The sequence below is a fragment of the Cynocephalus volans genome, chromosome 12 (assembly GCF_027409185.1).
Source record: "Cynocephalus volans isolate mCynVol1 chromosome 12, mCynVol1.pri, whole genome shotgun sequence".
NCBI lineage: Eukaryota > Metazoa > Chordata > Mammalia > Dermoptera > Cynocephalidae > Cynocephalus > Cynocephalus volans.
This window is the reverse complement of record NC_084471.1, coordinates 70284866-70302931: the sequence shown is the minus strand read 5'-3', so window position 1 is coordinate 70302931 and position 18066 is coordinate 70284866. Positions and strand designations below refer to the sequence as shown.

General features: G+C 38.5%; 1 protein-coding gene across 1 annotated transcript in view; it reads left to right on the top strand.

The window, feature by feature from the left end:
• The window catches only part of SPATS2 (spermatogenesis associated serine rich 2), a 126837-nt gene that overhangs the window by 34688 nt on the left and 74083 nt on the right, over positions 1–18066 (top strand). The window contains exon 2 of the mRNA XM_063075329.1: positions 17204–17472. Coding sequence (XP_062931399.1) covers positions 17448–17472 — 25 coding nt within the window. The 5' untranslated portion in view covers positions 17204–17447. The remainder of the gene's footprint in view (positions 1–17203; positions 17473–18066) is intronic.

Sequence of the window (18066 nt, the reverse complement as noted above, 5' to 3'; positions counted from 1 at the left end):
TTATACGAACCAGACCACACTCAGTTAGGGTAACCATGCTGTCCTTTTGGTTAATGAGAATTAGCTAATACATCCCAGAGGCATATTCTTTTAAGCACAACAGTCCCAGCTTTGGTCAATTTGATTTCTCTTTTGTCATTGTAATAGGTAGACTTATTGACAGTTCATATTTTCACTTTATTTGTCTAGTAAGTAGTATTAGTTTGTCAAAAGTTATTAGAGCAAGTTTTCTTTGATTTTAGAAGTCCTGTTATCCTGCTATCCGGGCTGGCAGGTTAGCTCAGTTGGTTAGAGTGTGGTGTTAAAACACCAAGGTTAAGAGTTCAGATACCCATACTGGCCAGCTGCAGGGGGAAAAAAAAGAAGTCCTGCTATCCATTACTATCAGATCTTATATAGTTTATTGTTAATTGAAAAAGGTGGTTAAAGCAGGAAATAAAAAATGATACATACCACGAGCATTTATTTGTCACCTCTCCCACAGGGTGATGGAGACACAAAGGATTCCTCAAAGCCCATTTCTTCTGAGCAGTGAGAAGCCCCGAAGGGGTTAATTTCCACGAACCCACAAGAGAGAGGCATTCCTTGTAAGATTAACACCGAACTCTGGTTATCTTTCAGTATTTATTCTCCAGGCCAGAAAGTTACAGAAAAGGAACATAGGTGGTCACAAAAAGAACAGTAAGATAATTGTCATGGCAACAGTCATTAGGTTTAGCTGCACAAAGGACATCTGCCCTTGGAGCTGGCAAATTTGCTGTGTTACAATTCTTTATCTACAACAGAGACTTTAGCCTTGGGAAAGTTTTTATCTTTCACAAGCTTAACATTTCTATGTGTAATTCTAAAAAGTTAGTCTATACCTGAAACTACAGGGCCTTGGAAGCTAGGCCCTATGAAATACATTTGCTTTATAAACATTAGTATCCTCCACATTTATTCATCTTTTTTTTTTTTTTTAATTCTTTTTTTATTCACCAATCTTTTGATGTATTCAGTTGAGTCTGCTGATTAGAGTTCTTCATCTTTTCGGAATTAATTATACTTTGTGATATGTTCCTTGCAACTTCCAATTACAGTTTTCTTTTTTTAAGTGGAGTAAGAACTCTTAGAGACTTGAAGCAATGATAGACTCCTCCTAGATTTTTAGTTTTCCCCCAAGTTTATGTGTCTGTCATACCCACACTTAAATTGAGTGCAGTTTTTAAAATAACTTGTATTTATGCAGTCTTCCAAGAGCCTTCAACTTAGTTTTCAAATAAATGGTAACTTTTCATGCATTCGTAGTTTATTGATGTATGAGGGGTCTTCAAAAATTCATGGGAAGATCCATGGAAAGATTATCTTTTAATTCCACTTTTCTGTGAACTTTTTGAAGTACCCTCATATTTAGTATTTCATTACAATTATGTAATTATAATATGGGCACAATTGGCAGTAAGTAGGTTTGAGAACAAATACATCTGACTCTTATTAAGTATTGTATAGTAGAAGTAGAAATGCCCCAATGTATGCCAGTGCTGCCTGTTAGCTGCAGTGTTTGGGGGTATCGGTCAGTGCATGTTCAAAGGAATGGGGACTATCAGTTAAACTGTGAAGGTAAGAGGTAAAAGAACATCTTTGCTTTTTTTTTTCTTTTTTGGTAAACGCCCTTTTTGGTAAAAACCCAGATCCTCTCCATCGCTATTCTGATTTCTGTCACTATAGATGAGTTTTTCTCACTTATGAAGTTCATATAAATGGAAACATACAGCATGTATTCTTTTGCACCTGATATATATATACACACACACACGCACGCACGCACACATTTTGTGTGTGTGCATGTGTGTGCGCGTGTGTGTGTGCGTGCGTTTGCGTGCGTGTGTGTGTATGTGTGTATGTGTGTGTGTGTGTGTGTGTGTGTGTGTTTTGGGGATCCGAACTCTTGACCTTGTTATAACACCACACTCTGGCCAGCTTTGCACCTGATATTTTTTGTTGAGCATTGCTTTTGAAATTCATCCATCTTGTATCAGTAGCTCATTCTTTTTCATTGCTGTATAGTATACTATTCTGTGACTATGCCACCATTTATCCATTCTGTCATTGATAGATGTTTAGGTTTGTTTCTAGTTTTGTGCTCTTACAGATAATGATGCTATAAACATTCTTGTACGTGTCTTCTGGTGTATGTTATACATGCATTTTTCTTGTGTGTGGTGTACATACTTTGGCCTGGACTGCTAGGTCATAGGGTATTCTTATGTTCAGCTTTGGTAGATTTTGCTAAACAGATTTTTATACTCCCACTAGCAATATGTGAGAATCAGTTATTCCGCATTCCCCTAAGGCCCTTTTAAAAAGCTTTATGATGTTTTTATTTTTTATTTTTTTGGTGGCTGGCTAGTAACAGGATCCAAATCCTTGACCTTGGTGTTATATATTTTTTTGTCATTTTATGTTGTGTATTTATTTTAAAAAATATTTTATAGTACATTTATGTTTTTTTTGTTTGTTTGTTTTTTGTCTTTTTCATGACCGACACTCAGCCAGTGAGTGCACCGGCCTTCCCTATATAGGATCTGAACCCACGGTGGGAGCGGCACCGCGTTCCCAGAGCCGCACTCTCCCAAGTGCGCCACGGGCTCGGCCCTATAGTACATTTATGAACCCATCTAACCTAAGAAGTTTAATATTGGATATTGACAATAGCTTAGATGTTCTTCTCTTTACCCCTTGTTTTTCAAGGTAAATACATTCTAAATTATTTTTTTACTTTTTCTGTCAACTTTTCAAAATATGGTTTTATCAGATATATGTATGTGTGTCTAAATAATGTATTATTTAGCATTAGTTGTATTTGAATTTTTTAAAAGGATCTTATGCTGATGTGATCTGGGATTTGATTTTCTTCTCCTTTTTTAAAATACTTGACATTATACTGCTAAGATTCATCCATATTGTTGCATATAGTTGTAGTTGATTCATTTTCTCTGAAGTATAATACTTCATTTAGTGAATACATCACAATTTATTCTCCTGTTGATGACATTTGGGTTGTTTCCATTTTCTTATTGTTAATATTTGCACATATACTGTGAGCAAGAATTCCTCTTGGTACTTAGGAATGTAATTTCTGGGTCATAGGATTGATAAAATAATGCTGTATTCTAGATGTTGTACAGTTTACACTCCTAGCAATAGACATGAGAGAATTTTAAGTTATGACCTCAATTTTTTTTAGATACAGGAGTATTTAATTATCTATTTTTGTGAAAGTCTGTTTGGTAACTTGTGTTTCTCAAGAAATTATTATTTAAATTTTCAAATGTATTGGCATAAGACTGTATTTTTGTCCTACATTTTTAATATCTGTAAGATCTATGCTCTTTAAAAATCCCTGACATTGGTATCCGGTGCTTTTCCTCCCCAGCTTGATCAGTATTTCTGGAGGTTTCTTGCTGGGTTAAGAAATCAACTATTTCTTTTATAATTTTTTTCTCACTGCATTAAAAATTTTTAATATTGTTGTAGAATACACCATAACATGAAATTTACCATTTTAAGTATTTTTAAGTGTACAGCTCAGTGGCATTAAGTACATTCACATTGTTGTGCAACCATCACCACCATCCATCTCTAACCTTTTCATCTTCCCAAACTGAAACTGCAGCATTAAACAATAGCTCCCATTCCTTCTTCCCTCCAGCCTCTGGCAGCTACCGTTCTACTTTCTGTAGAATTTGACTTGTCTAGGTACCTCATATAAGTGGAATCATACAGTATTTGTCTCTTCATGACTGGTTTATTTCATTTAGTATAATATCCACAAGGTTCATCCATGTTGTAGCATGTGTCAGAATTTCCTTTCTTTTATTTATTTTAAATTTTATTTCTTTTTTCTTTTTTTTTTTAAACATCAAACCCTTGACCTTGATGTTACAAGGCTGAACCAACTGAGCTAACTGGCCAGCCCCAGAATTTCCTTCCTTTTAAAGGCTGAATAATATTCCATCTTTCATAATTTTTTATCATTAAGTATTGGCACATAGCAGATTCATGTTAAATACCTATTAATTGGTCAGTTAATTTTTTTTAAGTTAACAGAGGTATTAGAAATTGCTTTTTCTATGTGCATGGAATCTCCTTTTATGGATTAGAATCAGTGAATAAAGTTGCTCTTAATTGCCTTGTTTTGCCTTTTCCTAATAGCTGCTTCCATTCCCTTGAGCTGCTTGCTCTTTTGTGCTTTGGGAAGATAGGGGGAATGGAGTTTATATCTGTGTAGAGGGGTAAGGATGAAACGATCAGTATTGTTTCCATTACCGAAGAATAATACAGCTGAGGATAATTTGGCTTGGTTGGGTTTGGGTTACACCCACCTGCGTGGGGAGCTAGCAGAGAAATAGGAGACAAACAGGTATTCCCGCTGTGCTCCTTTTGAGCTCCCCTTGCTCCCACTCTTATAGCTGCTGCTGATGACTAATGTTAAGTCATTTGGGGGGCTCATGTCTTTTAATAGTAGTAAAGAGGAGTTGTCATATCATGGCTTCTGATTTTACACTTAGAATGTATGAGGGGGTTCTTCAAAAAGTTCATGAAAAAATTGTGTTTTAATTCTATTTTTCCACAAACTTTTTGAGGTACCCTCGTATGTAAAATTTCGATAAATTTTATGTTGTTCCAATTTGGGGTTTTTGTTTTTTAAAAAAGAATTTATTGGTTTTTATAAGTGAATATTTAATTTTCCAAAGTAAAATTTACAGCAATAAGGTCTTATTATGGGAGAGTTTTTAGATTAGAGTAGAAAGTTAGGGCCAAGGAATTTATTTATTTATTTCATTTATTTTATTTTTTTTTTAAAGTTTTATTTTGTCGATATACATTGTGGCTGATTATTGCTCCCCATCACCAAAACCTCCCTTCCTTCTCCCTCCCCCACTCCCCCCAACAATGTCCTATCTGTTTGCTTGTCCTATCAACTACAAGTAGTTGTGGTTGTTATATCTTCTCCCCCCCCCCGTTTGTGTATGTGTGTGTGTGTGTGTGTGTGTGAATTTATATATTAATTTTTAGCTCCCACCAATAAGTGAGAACATGTGGTATTTCTCTTTCTGTGCCTGACTTGTTTCACTTAATATAATTCTCTCAAGGTCCATCCATGTTGTTGCAAATGGCAGTATTTCATTCGTTTTTATAGCTGAGTAGTATTCCATTGTGTAGATGTACCACATTTTCCGTATCTACTCATCTGATGATGGACATTTGGGCTGGTTCCAACTCTTGGCTATTGTAAAGAGTGCTACGATGAACATTGGGGAAGAGGTATACCTTCGACTTGATGATTTCCATTCCTCTGGGTATATTCCCAACAGTAGGATAGCTGGGTCGCATGGTAGATCTATCTGCAATTGTTTGAGGAACCTCCATACCATTTTCCATAGAGGCTGCACCATTTTGCAGTCCACCAACAATGTATGAGAGTTCCTTTTTCTCCGCAACCTCGCCAGCATTTATCGTTCAGAGTCTTTTGGATTTTAGCCATCCTAACTGGGGTTAGATGGTATCTCAGTGTGGTTTTGATTTGCATTTCCCGAATGCTGAGTGATGTTGAGCATTTTTTCATATGTCTGTTGGCCATTTGTATATCTTCCTTAGAGAAATGCCTACTTAGCTCTTTTGCCCATTTTTTAATTGGGTTGCTTGTTTTCTTCTTGTAAAGTTGTTTGAGTTCCTTATATATTCTGGATATTAATCCTTTGTCAGATGTATATTTTGCAAATATTTTCTCCCACTCTGTTGGTTGTCTTTTAACTCTGTTAATTGTTTCTTTTGCTGTGCAGAAGGTTTTTAGTTTGATATAATCCCATTTGTTTATTTTTCCTTTGGTTGCCCGTGCTTTTGGGGTCGTATTCATGAAGTGTGTGCCCAGTCCTATTTCCTGAAGTGTTTCTCCTATGTTTTCTTTAAGAAGTTTTATTGTTTCAGGGTGTATATTTAAATCCTTAATCCATTTTGAGTTGATTTTAGTGTACGGTGAGAGGTATGGATCTAGTTTCATTCTCCTGCATATGGATATCCAGTTATCCCAGCACCATTTGCTGAAGAGGCAGTCCCTTCCCCAGTGAATAGGCTTGGTGCCTTTGTCAAAGATCAGACGGCAGTAAGTGTGTGGGTTGATTTCTGGATTCTCTATTCTATTCCATTGGTCAGTGTGTCTGTTTTTATGCCAGTACCGTACTGTTTTGGTTATTATCGCTTTGTAGTATAGCTTAAAGTCAGGTAGTGTTATGCCTCCAGCTTTATTTTTTTTGCTGAGCATTGCTTTGGCTATGCGTGGTCTTTTATTGTTCCATATAAATGTCTGAATAGTTTTTTCCATTTCTGAGAAAAATGTCTTTGGAATTTTGATGGGGATTGCATTGAATTTGTATATCACTTTGGGTAGTATGGACATTTTCACTATGTTGATTCTTCCAATCCAAGAGCATGGGATATCTTTCCATCTTCTTGTATCCTCTCTAATTTCTCTCAGCAGTGGTTTGTAGTTCTCATTATAGAGATTTTTCACCTCCTTGGTTAACTCAATTCCTAAGTATTTTATTTTTTTGGTGGCTATTGTAAATGGGCAGGCTTTCTTGATTTCTCGTTCTGCATGTTCACTATTGGAGAAAAGAAATGCTACTGATTTTTGTGTGTTGATTTTGTATCCTGCTACTGTGCTGAAATCATTTATCAATCCCAAGAGTTTTTTTGTAGAGGTTTTAGGCTGTTCGATATATCGGATCATGTCATCTGCAAACAGGGACAGTTTGACTTCATCTTTTCCAATCTGGATGCCCTTTATTTCCTTCTCTTCTCTGATTGCTCTGGCTAGTACTTCCAACACCATGTTGAATAGGAGTGGTGAGAGTGGGCATCCTTGTCTAGTTCCTGTTCTTAAAGGAAAAGCTTTCAGCTTTTCCCCATTCAGGATGATATTGGCAGTGGGTTTGGCATATATGGCTTTAATTATGTTGAGAGATTTTCCCTGTATACCTAACTTATAGAGGGTCTTTGTCATGAATGAGTGCTGAACTTTATCAAATGCTTTTTCAGCATCTATAGAGATGATCATATGGTCCTTGTGTTTGAGTTTATTAATATGGTGTATCACATTTATTGATTTGCGTATGTTGAACCAACCTTGCATCCCTGGGATGAATCCCACTTGATCGTGGTGAATAATTTTACGTATGTGTTGCTGTATTCTGTTTGCTAGTATTTTAGTGAGGATTTTTACATCTGTATTCATCAAGGATATCAGCCTGTAGTTTTCTTTTTTGGTTATATCTTTACCTGGTTTTGGTATCAGGATGATGTTTGCTTCATAGAATGAGTTTGGGAGATTTGCGTCTGTTTCAATCTTTTGGAATAGTTTGTAAAGAATCGGTGTCAATTCCTCTTTGAATGTTTGGTAAAATTCTGCTGTGAATCCGTCTGGTCCTGGGCTTTTCTTTGTTGGGAGCCTTCTGATAACAGCTTCAATCTCCTTTATTGTTATTGGTCTGTTCAAATTTTCTGCGTCTTCATGGTTCAGTTTTGGGAGCTTGTGTGTGTCCAGAAATTTATCCATTTCCTCCAGATTTTCAAATTTGTTGGCGTACAGTTGTTTATAGTAGTCTCGAATGATTCCTTGTATTTCAGATGAGTCAGTTATAATATCGCCTTTTTCATTTCTAATTTTTGTTATTTGAGTCTTCTCTCTTCTTTTTTTTGTTAGCCATGCTAATGGTTTGTGAATTTTATTTATCTTTTCAAAAAACCAACTTTTTGATTCGTTGATCTTTTGAATTGTTTTTTGGTTTTCAATTTCATTCAGTTCTGCTCTGATCTTAATGATTTCTTTCCGTCTGCTAACTTTAGGTTTGGATTGTTTTTGTTTTTCTAGTTCTTTAAGGTGAAGTGTTAGGTTGTTCACTTGCCATCTTTCCATTCTTCTGAAGTGAGCGTTTAATGCGATAAATTTTCCCCTCAATACTGCTTTTGCAGTATCCCACAGGTTTTGGTATGATGTATCATTGTTTTCATTAGTTTCAATAAATTTTTTGATTTCCTGCTTGATTTCTTCTTGGACCCATATGTCATTAAGTAGAATGCTGTTTAATTTCCACGTGTTTGTATAGTTTCCAGAGTTTCGTTTGTTATTTTTATTTATTTATTTATTTATTTATTTATTTTTTGTCGTTTTTTTTTTTTCGTGACCGGCACTCAGCCAGTGAGTGCACCGGTCAGTCCTATATAGGATCCGAACCCGCGGCGGGAGCGTCGCCGCGCTCCCAGCGCAGCACTCTACCAAGTGCGCAACGGGCTCGGCCCTCGTTTGTTATTAATTTCTAGTTTTAATCCATTGTGGTCTGAGAAGATACATGGGATAATTCCAATTTTTTTGAATTTATTGAGACTTGATTTGTGACCTAATATGTGATCTATCCTGGAGAATGATCCATGTGCTGCTGAGAAGAATGAATATTCTGAGGTTGTTGGGTGGAATGTTCTGTAGATATCTGCCAATTCCAATTGGTCTAGAGTCTTGTTTAGATCTTGTGTTTCTCTGCTGATTCTTTGCCTAGATGATCTGTCTAATATTGACAGTGGGGTGTTCAGGTCCCCTGCTATTATGGTATTAGTGTCTATTTCCTTCTTTAGTTCTAATAGAGTTTGTTTTATAAATCTGGCTGCTCCAACATTGGGTGCGTACATAGTTATGATTGTTATATCTTCTTGATGGATCAGTCCTTTTATCATTAAGTAGTGTCCCTCATTGTCTCTTTTTATGGTTTTTAGTTTAAAGTCTATTTTGTCAGATATAAGAATAGCTACTCCAGCTCGTTTTTCTTTTCTGTTTGCATGGTAAATCTTTTTCCATCCTTTCACTCTTAGTCTGTGTGAATCTTTATGGGTGAGGTGGGTCTCTTGTAGGCAGCATATAGTTGGGTCCTGCTTTTTGATCCAGTCAGCCAGTCTGTGTCTTTTAATTGGGGAATTTAAGCCTTTTACATTGAGTTGTTATTGAAAGGTGTTGATTTATTCCTAGCATTTTATTGGTTGTTTGGTTGTCTTAGGTGTCTTTTGTTCCTTGCTTTCTGATTTACTGTTTGGTTTCTTTGTTTGTTGCTTCCTTAGATTGTAGATAGTGTTTTTGTTAGCTTGTTTTCTCTTCATGAATGCCATTTTTATTATACTAGCGGGTTTAGATTTTTCTTGGGTTTTTATGGCAGTGGTAGTTATTTTTCAGGAACCAAACCCAGTACTCCCTTGAGGATTTCTTGTAAGGGTGGTCGTGTGGTAGTGAATTCCCGCAGTTTTTGTTTGTCTGAGAAATATACTATTTGCCCCTTATTTCGGAAGGATAGCCTTGCAGGGTAGAGTATTCTTGGCTGGCAATCTTTGTCTTTTAGTATTTTGAAAATATCATCCCATTCCTTTCTAGCTTTTAGGGTTTGTGATGAGAAGTCTGATGTTAACCTGATTGCGGCTCCCTTATAGGTGATTTGACGCTTCTCTCTTGCAGCTTTTAAGATTCTCTCTTTGTCTCTGAGTTTTGCTAATTTGACTATGACATGTCTTGGAGAAGGTGTTTTTCGGTTGAATACATTTGGAGATCGTTGAGCTTCCTGGACCTGAAGATCTGTGATTTTTCCTATACCTGGGAAGTTTTCTGCCACTATTTTGTTGAATATGTTTTCAATGGAATCTCCATTTTCCTCCCCTTCTGGAATACCCATGACTCGGATATTTGAGCACTTGAGGTTGTCTGATATCTCTCTCAGATTTTCTTCAATGTCCTTGATTCTTTTTTCTTTCTTTTTGTCTGCTTGTGTTATTTCAAACAGCCCATCTTCAAGTTCAGAGGTTCTCTCTTCAACTTCGACAAGCCTGCTGGTTAAACTCTCCGTTGTGTTTTTTATTTCGCTGAATAACTTCTTCAGTTCAGCAAGTTCTGCTACAGTTTTTTTCAGGACATTGATTTCCTTGTACATTTCCTCTTTCAGATCCTGTATACTTTTCCTCGTTTCATCATGATGTCTAGATGAGTTTTCTTGTATCTCATTCAGTTTCCTTAGAATTATCACTCGAAATTCCTTGTCAGTTATTTCAGTGGCTTCTTGTTCTATAGGATCTAGAGTTTGAAATTTATTAACTTTTGGTGGTGTACTTTCTTGATTTTTTGTATTTCTGGTATCTTTTTTTTGGTGTTTATTCATTGTGGCAGGGGGTTTCACAGTCCACCGGTTTGAGACTAATGACTAACTAGGATGTTGCTGTGGTTGCCAATTTCGTATGGCTCCCTCCATGACTGCTCAGTTGGCCTCTAGTGACTTGTGTGTGTGGTTGCCTCAGGTCTTGGGCTTCTCCAGGAAGCCACCTTTCTGGTCAGCTTGGACTCTGCTGGGCTGGTGGATCACTTACCACAGGGTGTGTGCTCTCTGTTGAGCTTTCACTTCCTGTGCAGGACTTCTCCCTGTTCCGTGTGGTCTGGCCCAGGCTGTTAGATCGTGCAGTGGTGACCCCACCGGGTGTGTGATTTCTGTCGAGTCTCTGCCTCCCTGGCCGCACGTCTCCCCACTCTGTGTGCACTGTGCTGGGCTGGGGCGTGTCTTCTGCACCCCTCCTCTATCAGCTGGGCCTTCAAGAGCCTGCTCGGCACCGCCTCGCCCAGGAAGTCTACCAGGTTTCTGCTAGGCACAGATGACCGGTCTCTCTGGGTGCCTTTGTAGCACTGTGCAGATCTTTCTTGGGTCTTGTTCACCTTTGTATCCCCCCGGTATAAACCAAGTCTAGCGCCCGCCTGCAGCCTGCTCTCCAGCAGGTTCAAGCAGACCTGGGAACTCTCCTACCACACTATTCCCAACCAGAAATTGGTTAGGCTTTTTTCCAAACTGGTGGCTGCAGAGATGGTATCTGCCTCCCAGTAACAGGAAGTTTACTGGGGGCCGGAGTCCAGGGTGCGGTGGAGTGACAGTCGGCCCGCCCGTACTTCCTTGCCCTCCCGACACTGGCCGGGGACGCCCCACGCCACCAACCCACCAGAGAACCGCGGAGGGAGTGGGAGGGGAGGCCGGCCCGCAGGCTCCGGAAAGCCCCGCGCCGGGCCAAGCAAGTGGGAGGGCTCAGTGATGGCCGAGCTGGGCGGAGCTGCCCGCACCTGGGAAAATGGAGGCAGCACCAGGGCGGTGAGTGGCCTGGTGGTGCAGGTGGGAGCCGGGTGGGCATCCGTCCCCTGAACAGAGCTGGGCCAAGGGTCACTCACAGGGTTGTGCCAGGTCGGGCGCTCACTCTCTGTCTCTGGTTTGCCGCCTTTCCCGTTCTCGGCCGCTGCCGCCTCGGGCTGTTCAGTCGCAGTGCGGCTCGGGCGCTCCCAGGAATCTTCTTTAATGCCGGCCTGAAACCTCGAATCCTGAATAGGGCAGCTGGCCGCCTTCAGCGCGGCCCCGGCCTCCAGGATCCTGGCTGCTTCCACAGCAGCCCTGGCGCCGTGTTCCCTGTTTCGAGACTCGCTTTTGCAGCTAAGAAACAGTTCTTTTCCTGCTCCACACTTCAAAGCTGTTGCCTGTAAATGAGGCAGCCTCTCCTGCCGGGGGCAAAGTGGCGGTCACCCCCCACGACCGGCCAGCAGCAGCGGTCCTCCCTTAAGCGATGGCGAGAGGAAGGTCCACAAGTTTCCCGGCTGCCTGAGGCCCAGTGGCCGCCTTTTCCACCTCAGCTAGTCCGCGCCAACCGCCGCAGCCACCGCCATCTTGAAAACCCATGTATCTTTGAATAAAGACATTTTACTTCTTCCTTTCCAATCTTGATGGCTTTATTTTCTTTTTTTCCCCTTATTGTACTGGCAAGACACTTTAGTACATACTCGTTGAAAATACGTGGATATTCTTGTTTTTTTCTGAGCTAAGGAAGAAAATATTTAGTCTTTCACTATTAAGTGTGATATTAGTTGTAGGTTTTTCTTTTGTTTTTTTTTTATTTTTTTGGTGGCTGGCCAGTGTGGGGATACAAACCCATTACCCAGCTGTTACAAGGCTGCGTTCTGACTAAATTAACTGGCCAGCCCAGTTGTGGGTTATTCATAGGTGACCTTTATAAAAGGGTGGGAACATTTTCTTTCTTTTTTTTTTGAACATTTTCTTTTTATTCCTAGTTTATTGAGAGTTTTTATCATGGATGGATATGGGGATTTAGTGAAATGTTTTTTCTTTATCTGCTGAGATGATCATGTAGCTTTTCTCATTTATTTTATTGATATGGTGTGTTTCATTAATTGGTTTTTGGATGTAAAACAATCTTGCATTCCTGGAAAAAGTCCCACGTGGTCATGGTGTACAGTAGTTTTCTATGTTGCTGAATTCAGTTTGTTTATACTTTGTTAATGAATTTGCACCTGTAATGAATTTTGCATCTATATTTATGGGGAATATTGGTCATAGTTTTCTTGTGATGTCTTTGTCTGTTTTCAGTTTCAAGAAAACATGGGCTGTATTAGTTTTCTGTTTCTGCTGTAACAAGTTACCACAAACTGAATGACTTAAAGCAACACCCATATATTACAACACATATATATTATCTCTGTCGGTCAGATGTGGATTTGGCTCAGCTGGTTCTCTACTTAGAGGCTCAGGCTGAAATCAAGGCACAGCTGTGTTCCTTTTAGGAGGCTCTAGTGGAGAAATAATTTTCAGGTTCAGTCAAGCTGTTGGCAGAATTCAGTTTCAAGCGATTATAGGATCAAGGTTCCTGTTTCCTTGCTGACTGTTGACCTGGGGTTATTCTCAGCTTCTAGAGGCCACTTGCATTTCTTGGCCTTCTGGCCCCCTTAAAAACCAGTGACAGCAGGTTAGGTTCCTCTTATACCAAATCTCCTAGTCTTTCCCTTCTGCCACATCTCTCAGATACATCTTTCTCAACTCAGCCAGAGAAATATTCCCCCTTCTGAGTGTTCATATGAATAGATTAGGCCCAACTGAATAATCCAGGCTAATCTCTTTATTTTAAGATCTGTGACCTTAATTACGTCTGCAAAGTTCCTTCACAGCAGTATCTAGATTATGTTTGATTGAATAACTTGGGGACAGGAATCTTGGGGAGATATTTTTAGAATTCTGCCTACTACACAGGCCTCATAGAATTAATTAGGAAGTGTTCTTCTATTTTCTGAAAGTTTATGGAGAATTGGTATTATTTCTTTAAATATTTGATAGACGCTCTCTGGTCTTGTCCTTTGTGGGAAGGTTTTTTCATTACTAATTCGGTTTATTTACTTGATATAATCTATGCAGATTTCTCTTTTTATTTTTTACTTAATCTTAGTAATTTATGTCTTTCTGAGAATTTGTTCATTTTATTGGAGTTGTCAAATTTGTCAACATAAAGTTGTTCATAGTGTTTCTTCATAATCCCTTTAATATTTGTAGTCTGTAATGATGTACTTTTATTCCTAAGTTTTGTAATTTGTCTTCTCTTTTTTATTCTGGTTAATCGATTTACTGGTTTGTCAATTTGGTTTATTTTTTTTAAAAGAACCAACTTTAGTTTTATTGCTTCTCCACGTTCTCTTTCATTGATTCTAATCTGTAGTATTTCCTCCCTTCTGCTTGCTTTGAATTTAGTTGGCTCTTCTTTTTCTAATTTCTTAAATTGGAAGCTCAAGCTATAGATTTAAGTCCTTTCTTCTTTACTACTATAGATGTTTTAGGCCCCTGTCAGGACTTTGGCTTTTATTTTGAATGAAATGAGAAGCTGCTGGAGGGCTTTGCATGGCAGAATTGGGGCATAATCTTATAATTTAAAAGTACCCATAGTGAAATAGAAGCCAGAGAGAGGCAGAATAGAAGATGCAGGAAGCTAGTTAGGCAGCCATTACAGTCCCAATTACAGCAGAGCAGGTGAGAGGACTGTGATTTAGATAGGGCGGTAGCAGTGGAAGTGGTGAGAAATGGTTCAGTTCTGGATGTATTTTCTTTTTGGTGGCTGGCCAGTATGCAGATCCAAACCCTTGACCTTGGTGAGAACACTGTGCTCTAACCACTGACCAACCAGCCAGTCATCTTCCCTGCCCTGCTCCCCCTCTGGCTTCCCACCCCAGTTCTGGATGTATTTTAAAGGTACACCAGACAGGATTTCTTCTGATGGATTGGAGATGGGTGAGAGTGAACAGATTCAGGTCTTCCTTTATTTCAAGGGAATTTTCCTATATGTTGTCTGTTGTATTAGTCTGTTTTTGTTGCTTATAACAAAATACCTGAAACTGGGTGATTTATAAAGAAAGACGACATTTACTGCTTACCGTTTCTGAGTCTGGGAAGTCCAGAGTCCATCTGGTGGTGGTGACAGTGACCTAGGGTCTCACATTGCAAGAGGGTAGAAGCAGAGAGAGCAGAGAGAGAAAGACAGACTTTCCTCTTCTTTTAAAGCCATGCACTTGACCACCCTTTTTAATCCATTCACTACTGCAGGGTCCTACAACCCAATCACCTCTTCAAGCTCCACCTTCCAATTACCATAATAGGATTTCCCATCCTCTTAACATCATAGTGGGGCCTAAGTTTCGAATACATAAAACTTGGGGGACACAATTCCAGTTTCACTGAGTTTTGGGGGGATGTAATTCAGTCCACTACACCGTGAATACTTTTTCTGTTCCCTTTCTTGAGTCCTACAATTTTTGAGTACCTAAATTAGATTTGTTATCCTTGGATTGGATCATTTTTTTGTGCTCTAATATTATCTTATAATTGCTTTAACATCTTTTTCTTTTTCCTGTGAAGGCTTTCCTTCGTTCCATTTATTCTGTGTTCTTCTGTGTCTGTTCTATTTCTTGCTATTTCTGACTTCTTACTGGATCTATAATGCTGGTGTTTTTTCAGTTTTCTTTAACTTTGCAATCTACTTTTTTTTTTCTTTCTATTTTTATCATTTATTTTCTAACTTTTATTTTATTGAATTTAAATTCTTTTTTGAAGTATTCAAAAAGTATTTGGGGGTCAGGCTGTTAGCTCAGTTGGTTGCAGTGCTGTGTTATAACACCAAGGTCAAGGGTTCAGATCCTGGGACCGTCCAGCAGCCAAGAAAAAAACAAAGAAGTATTCAAGACAGAATCTGCTTTTGGTTTGGGGGGTTATGTTGTTTTCCAGGTTGGGTTCTTCATCTTGCATGGTAATTTCTTCTCTCTCATGGTCTCTCTCTTTTGTTGTAGGAAGTTTGATAGTTGTCATTTTCATTTATCTTCTTTATGTTATTATGTAGACAGCTCTGTTTACACCTTTTGTTTGTAGCTACAGAGCATAGATGAAATAACCTTCACATGTTACCTGCCTTTTTGGGACATATCTTACCTGCCCTGCTCATCAGTTATGGTTAGTTGTTAATGTTGCTTTCATCCTCTTTTCATTAAGCTGAGATTTTGAGGCTTGAGAAGAGTTTGCCATTGAAGACTTCAGTTCTTTTTGGTAGATCTGAATTCTGTTTTTCTAAATTCTCAGTAAATGCTGTCTGTCAGGCCCATTCTATCTAGAGGTATATTCCATTTATTTCCACAGGTTTTGGCTGGTTCTCCCAACTTGGCTCAGTGTTCTGGAAGATGAAAAGAAAGCCTCAGATGTGTCAAAGGACAAAATTACAACAAATTTAGTTAGCGATCTCAATTGTCTTTATTGTGATTCTAGAATTGGGCTGTATGTCAATTCCATAAAATAGAACAAGTGTTCTAATGAGCTGAGCAGAGGAGATTGGTTTATAGACAGAAAGGGCTAAACTAAAGAAAGCAGAAACAAAGAACAAAAAGCAGATTGGTTATTTCAAAGTAACTTTCCTTGTAAGATCGGGACAAAGAGACAGAGCAATAGAAGAATAACTGATTATCTAACATCAGGTTACTTTAGGCTATCCTTTTTCTGTAAGGATTAGAACAAAGGGAACTTCATTATCATGCCTATTGAAGATTTAAACTGGCCTGTTGGGGAAATTGGCTGTTATCCTCTCTCATGATTTTTCCCGATTTCTCAGAAGGTCAGGACAAAACTTGGTTTAGATTTGGTGATGTGGAACTTAGGGATGATTCCATTTTGATTTTTTGTTTGGTTTTTGGGGGCCTAAGGCAGGAACTTAGTCTAGAATAATAGCCTCTGATGATTTTTATTTAACAGATGTTTATCCTGCCTTTCCTAAGGTCCTACTGTAGTTTGTAGAGGCTTTTACTCCTTATGGAATTTTAGTTTTTTTGGGGGGTGGGGGTGGCTGGCCAGTACAGGGATCTGAACCTGTGACCTTGGTGTTATAAGGCTGTGCCCTAACCAACTGAGCCAACTGGCCAGCCTTCTTTATGGAATTTTTAAAAGAACTTAACCAAGATTACCTACTTATCCTCTTCATTCTCCTCTTTTTACATTGGAAAGTATTTCATATAAGGCTACTTTCCTTTCCTTCTTAATTTGCATTTTGTAAAATGTTTTTCCTGTTAGGTGTCCAGGTTATAAGAGTTCTGTGACCCTCATCATGCTTTCTTTACCCAGAAATCTTGGTGATCAAAGTGTTTAGAAAAATGGAAACAAATAGCATCTGTGTCTTTACAACTTACAGACACTTCCTGCAGTATCAACTAACTCGCTTTTTTTTTTTGGTGGCTGGCCAGTAAAGGGTTCAGAACCTTTGGCCTTGGTGTTACTAGGCTGTGCTCTAACCATCTGAGCCAACTGGCCGGCCTTAATCCACTTTTGATGTTTTATTTCCCTCGTTAAAATTCCTTTGCACTTCCCCTACTCATAATCCCACCCCCAAGTTTTTCACAGCTGTATCTGAGCTGGGAAACCTGAGGAGAGGTTAGAGGTAGGAAATTCTAGAGGAATTTCCTTGATTTGGATAGGAGGATCAGGTAGTAAGAAAGATCTTAGGGATTGATAAGAGGTAATATTTTAGTTTGTGAAGCAGAGATAGGGATTGATGTTCAAGATAGAGAAGATAAGATGACTAAGAAAGTATGCTTTCTAAACTAAGAAGGTGATCTGATTCTAAGTTTTTTTGAGAAAAATACTGCTTTTCAACAGCTACATTCTCTCTAGAGTACTTTTTTAAAAAAACAGTTTTGTATAGAGAATTACAAAATAAAACCTGTGGCTGTCTCTTAGAAATTTCGTGTAGATAGCCGTTACTGTAATAGTGAATGGTGTGTTTGTGTTTTTCCCTCTAGAATCTCCCTGGAAAAAGAGACTTGAATGTCTGCAATGATACTGCCTGACAAGAAATTGATACAAGAGAAGAAAAGGAGATTAACAGCTAGTGAGCAGTTTTGAACATCCAGGATTTTGTGTTTATCACTTCCAGCTCCAGATTTCTGTTGCCCACTTTTAAATCAGAGATACCTACACTCAGAACCCAGAACCAAGGCAAAAGGATACATTTCTTCTGTATTTTTTGAGATCAAAGAAACTGCAATGTCTAGGAAACAAAGCCAGAAGGGTAAGATTACATTTAGGCATCAATTGTTAAAAGCATAGTTGTGGAGCAATGATCCCCATTTATATCTATATATTTAAAAACTATTTTTTTAACAATGTGTTTTGAATAATTTTACAAGTAGTTATGGCTATTAGATTATAGCTTTGTATATTAGTCTTGAAATTAATTCCTATAACAATTGCTTTTTGAAATGCATCTTGAAGGTGCATTTTTGTAGAGTGAATATATGTTAGGAAAATGTGGTAGGAGGTTACGTACTGCAGGATATTCTATGTCCTTTTGAGTTGACATTTCACTGGAGAAAGGAAATGGAGCCAGAGTAAATGCTTCCAGTTTTTGTTTCCTTCTTTAGCTTTCCTTCCGGGATTATTACTCTAGCTTCTTGTCTAAAGGAAAATGTATCAAGAATACTATAGTTATAAAGAGGGGAAGGAGAACAAAGGCTCTGTAAAACTTCTTTTTCAACTTTCTTGGAATAGCTGCAAAAATTTAAAGGGACAGATTAAACAGTAACATTAGAACTATTCTACACAACTGGAATATATATATACTAAAAGAATGACCATAGGTACCTTAGCTTTTTACCCTCATTCA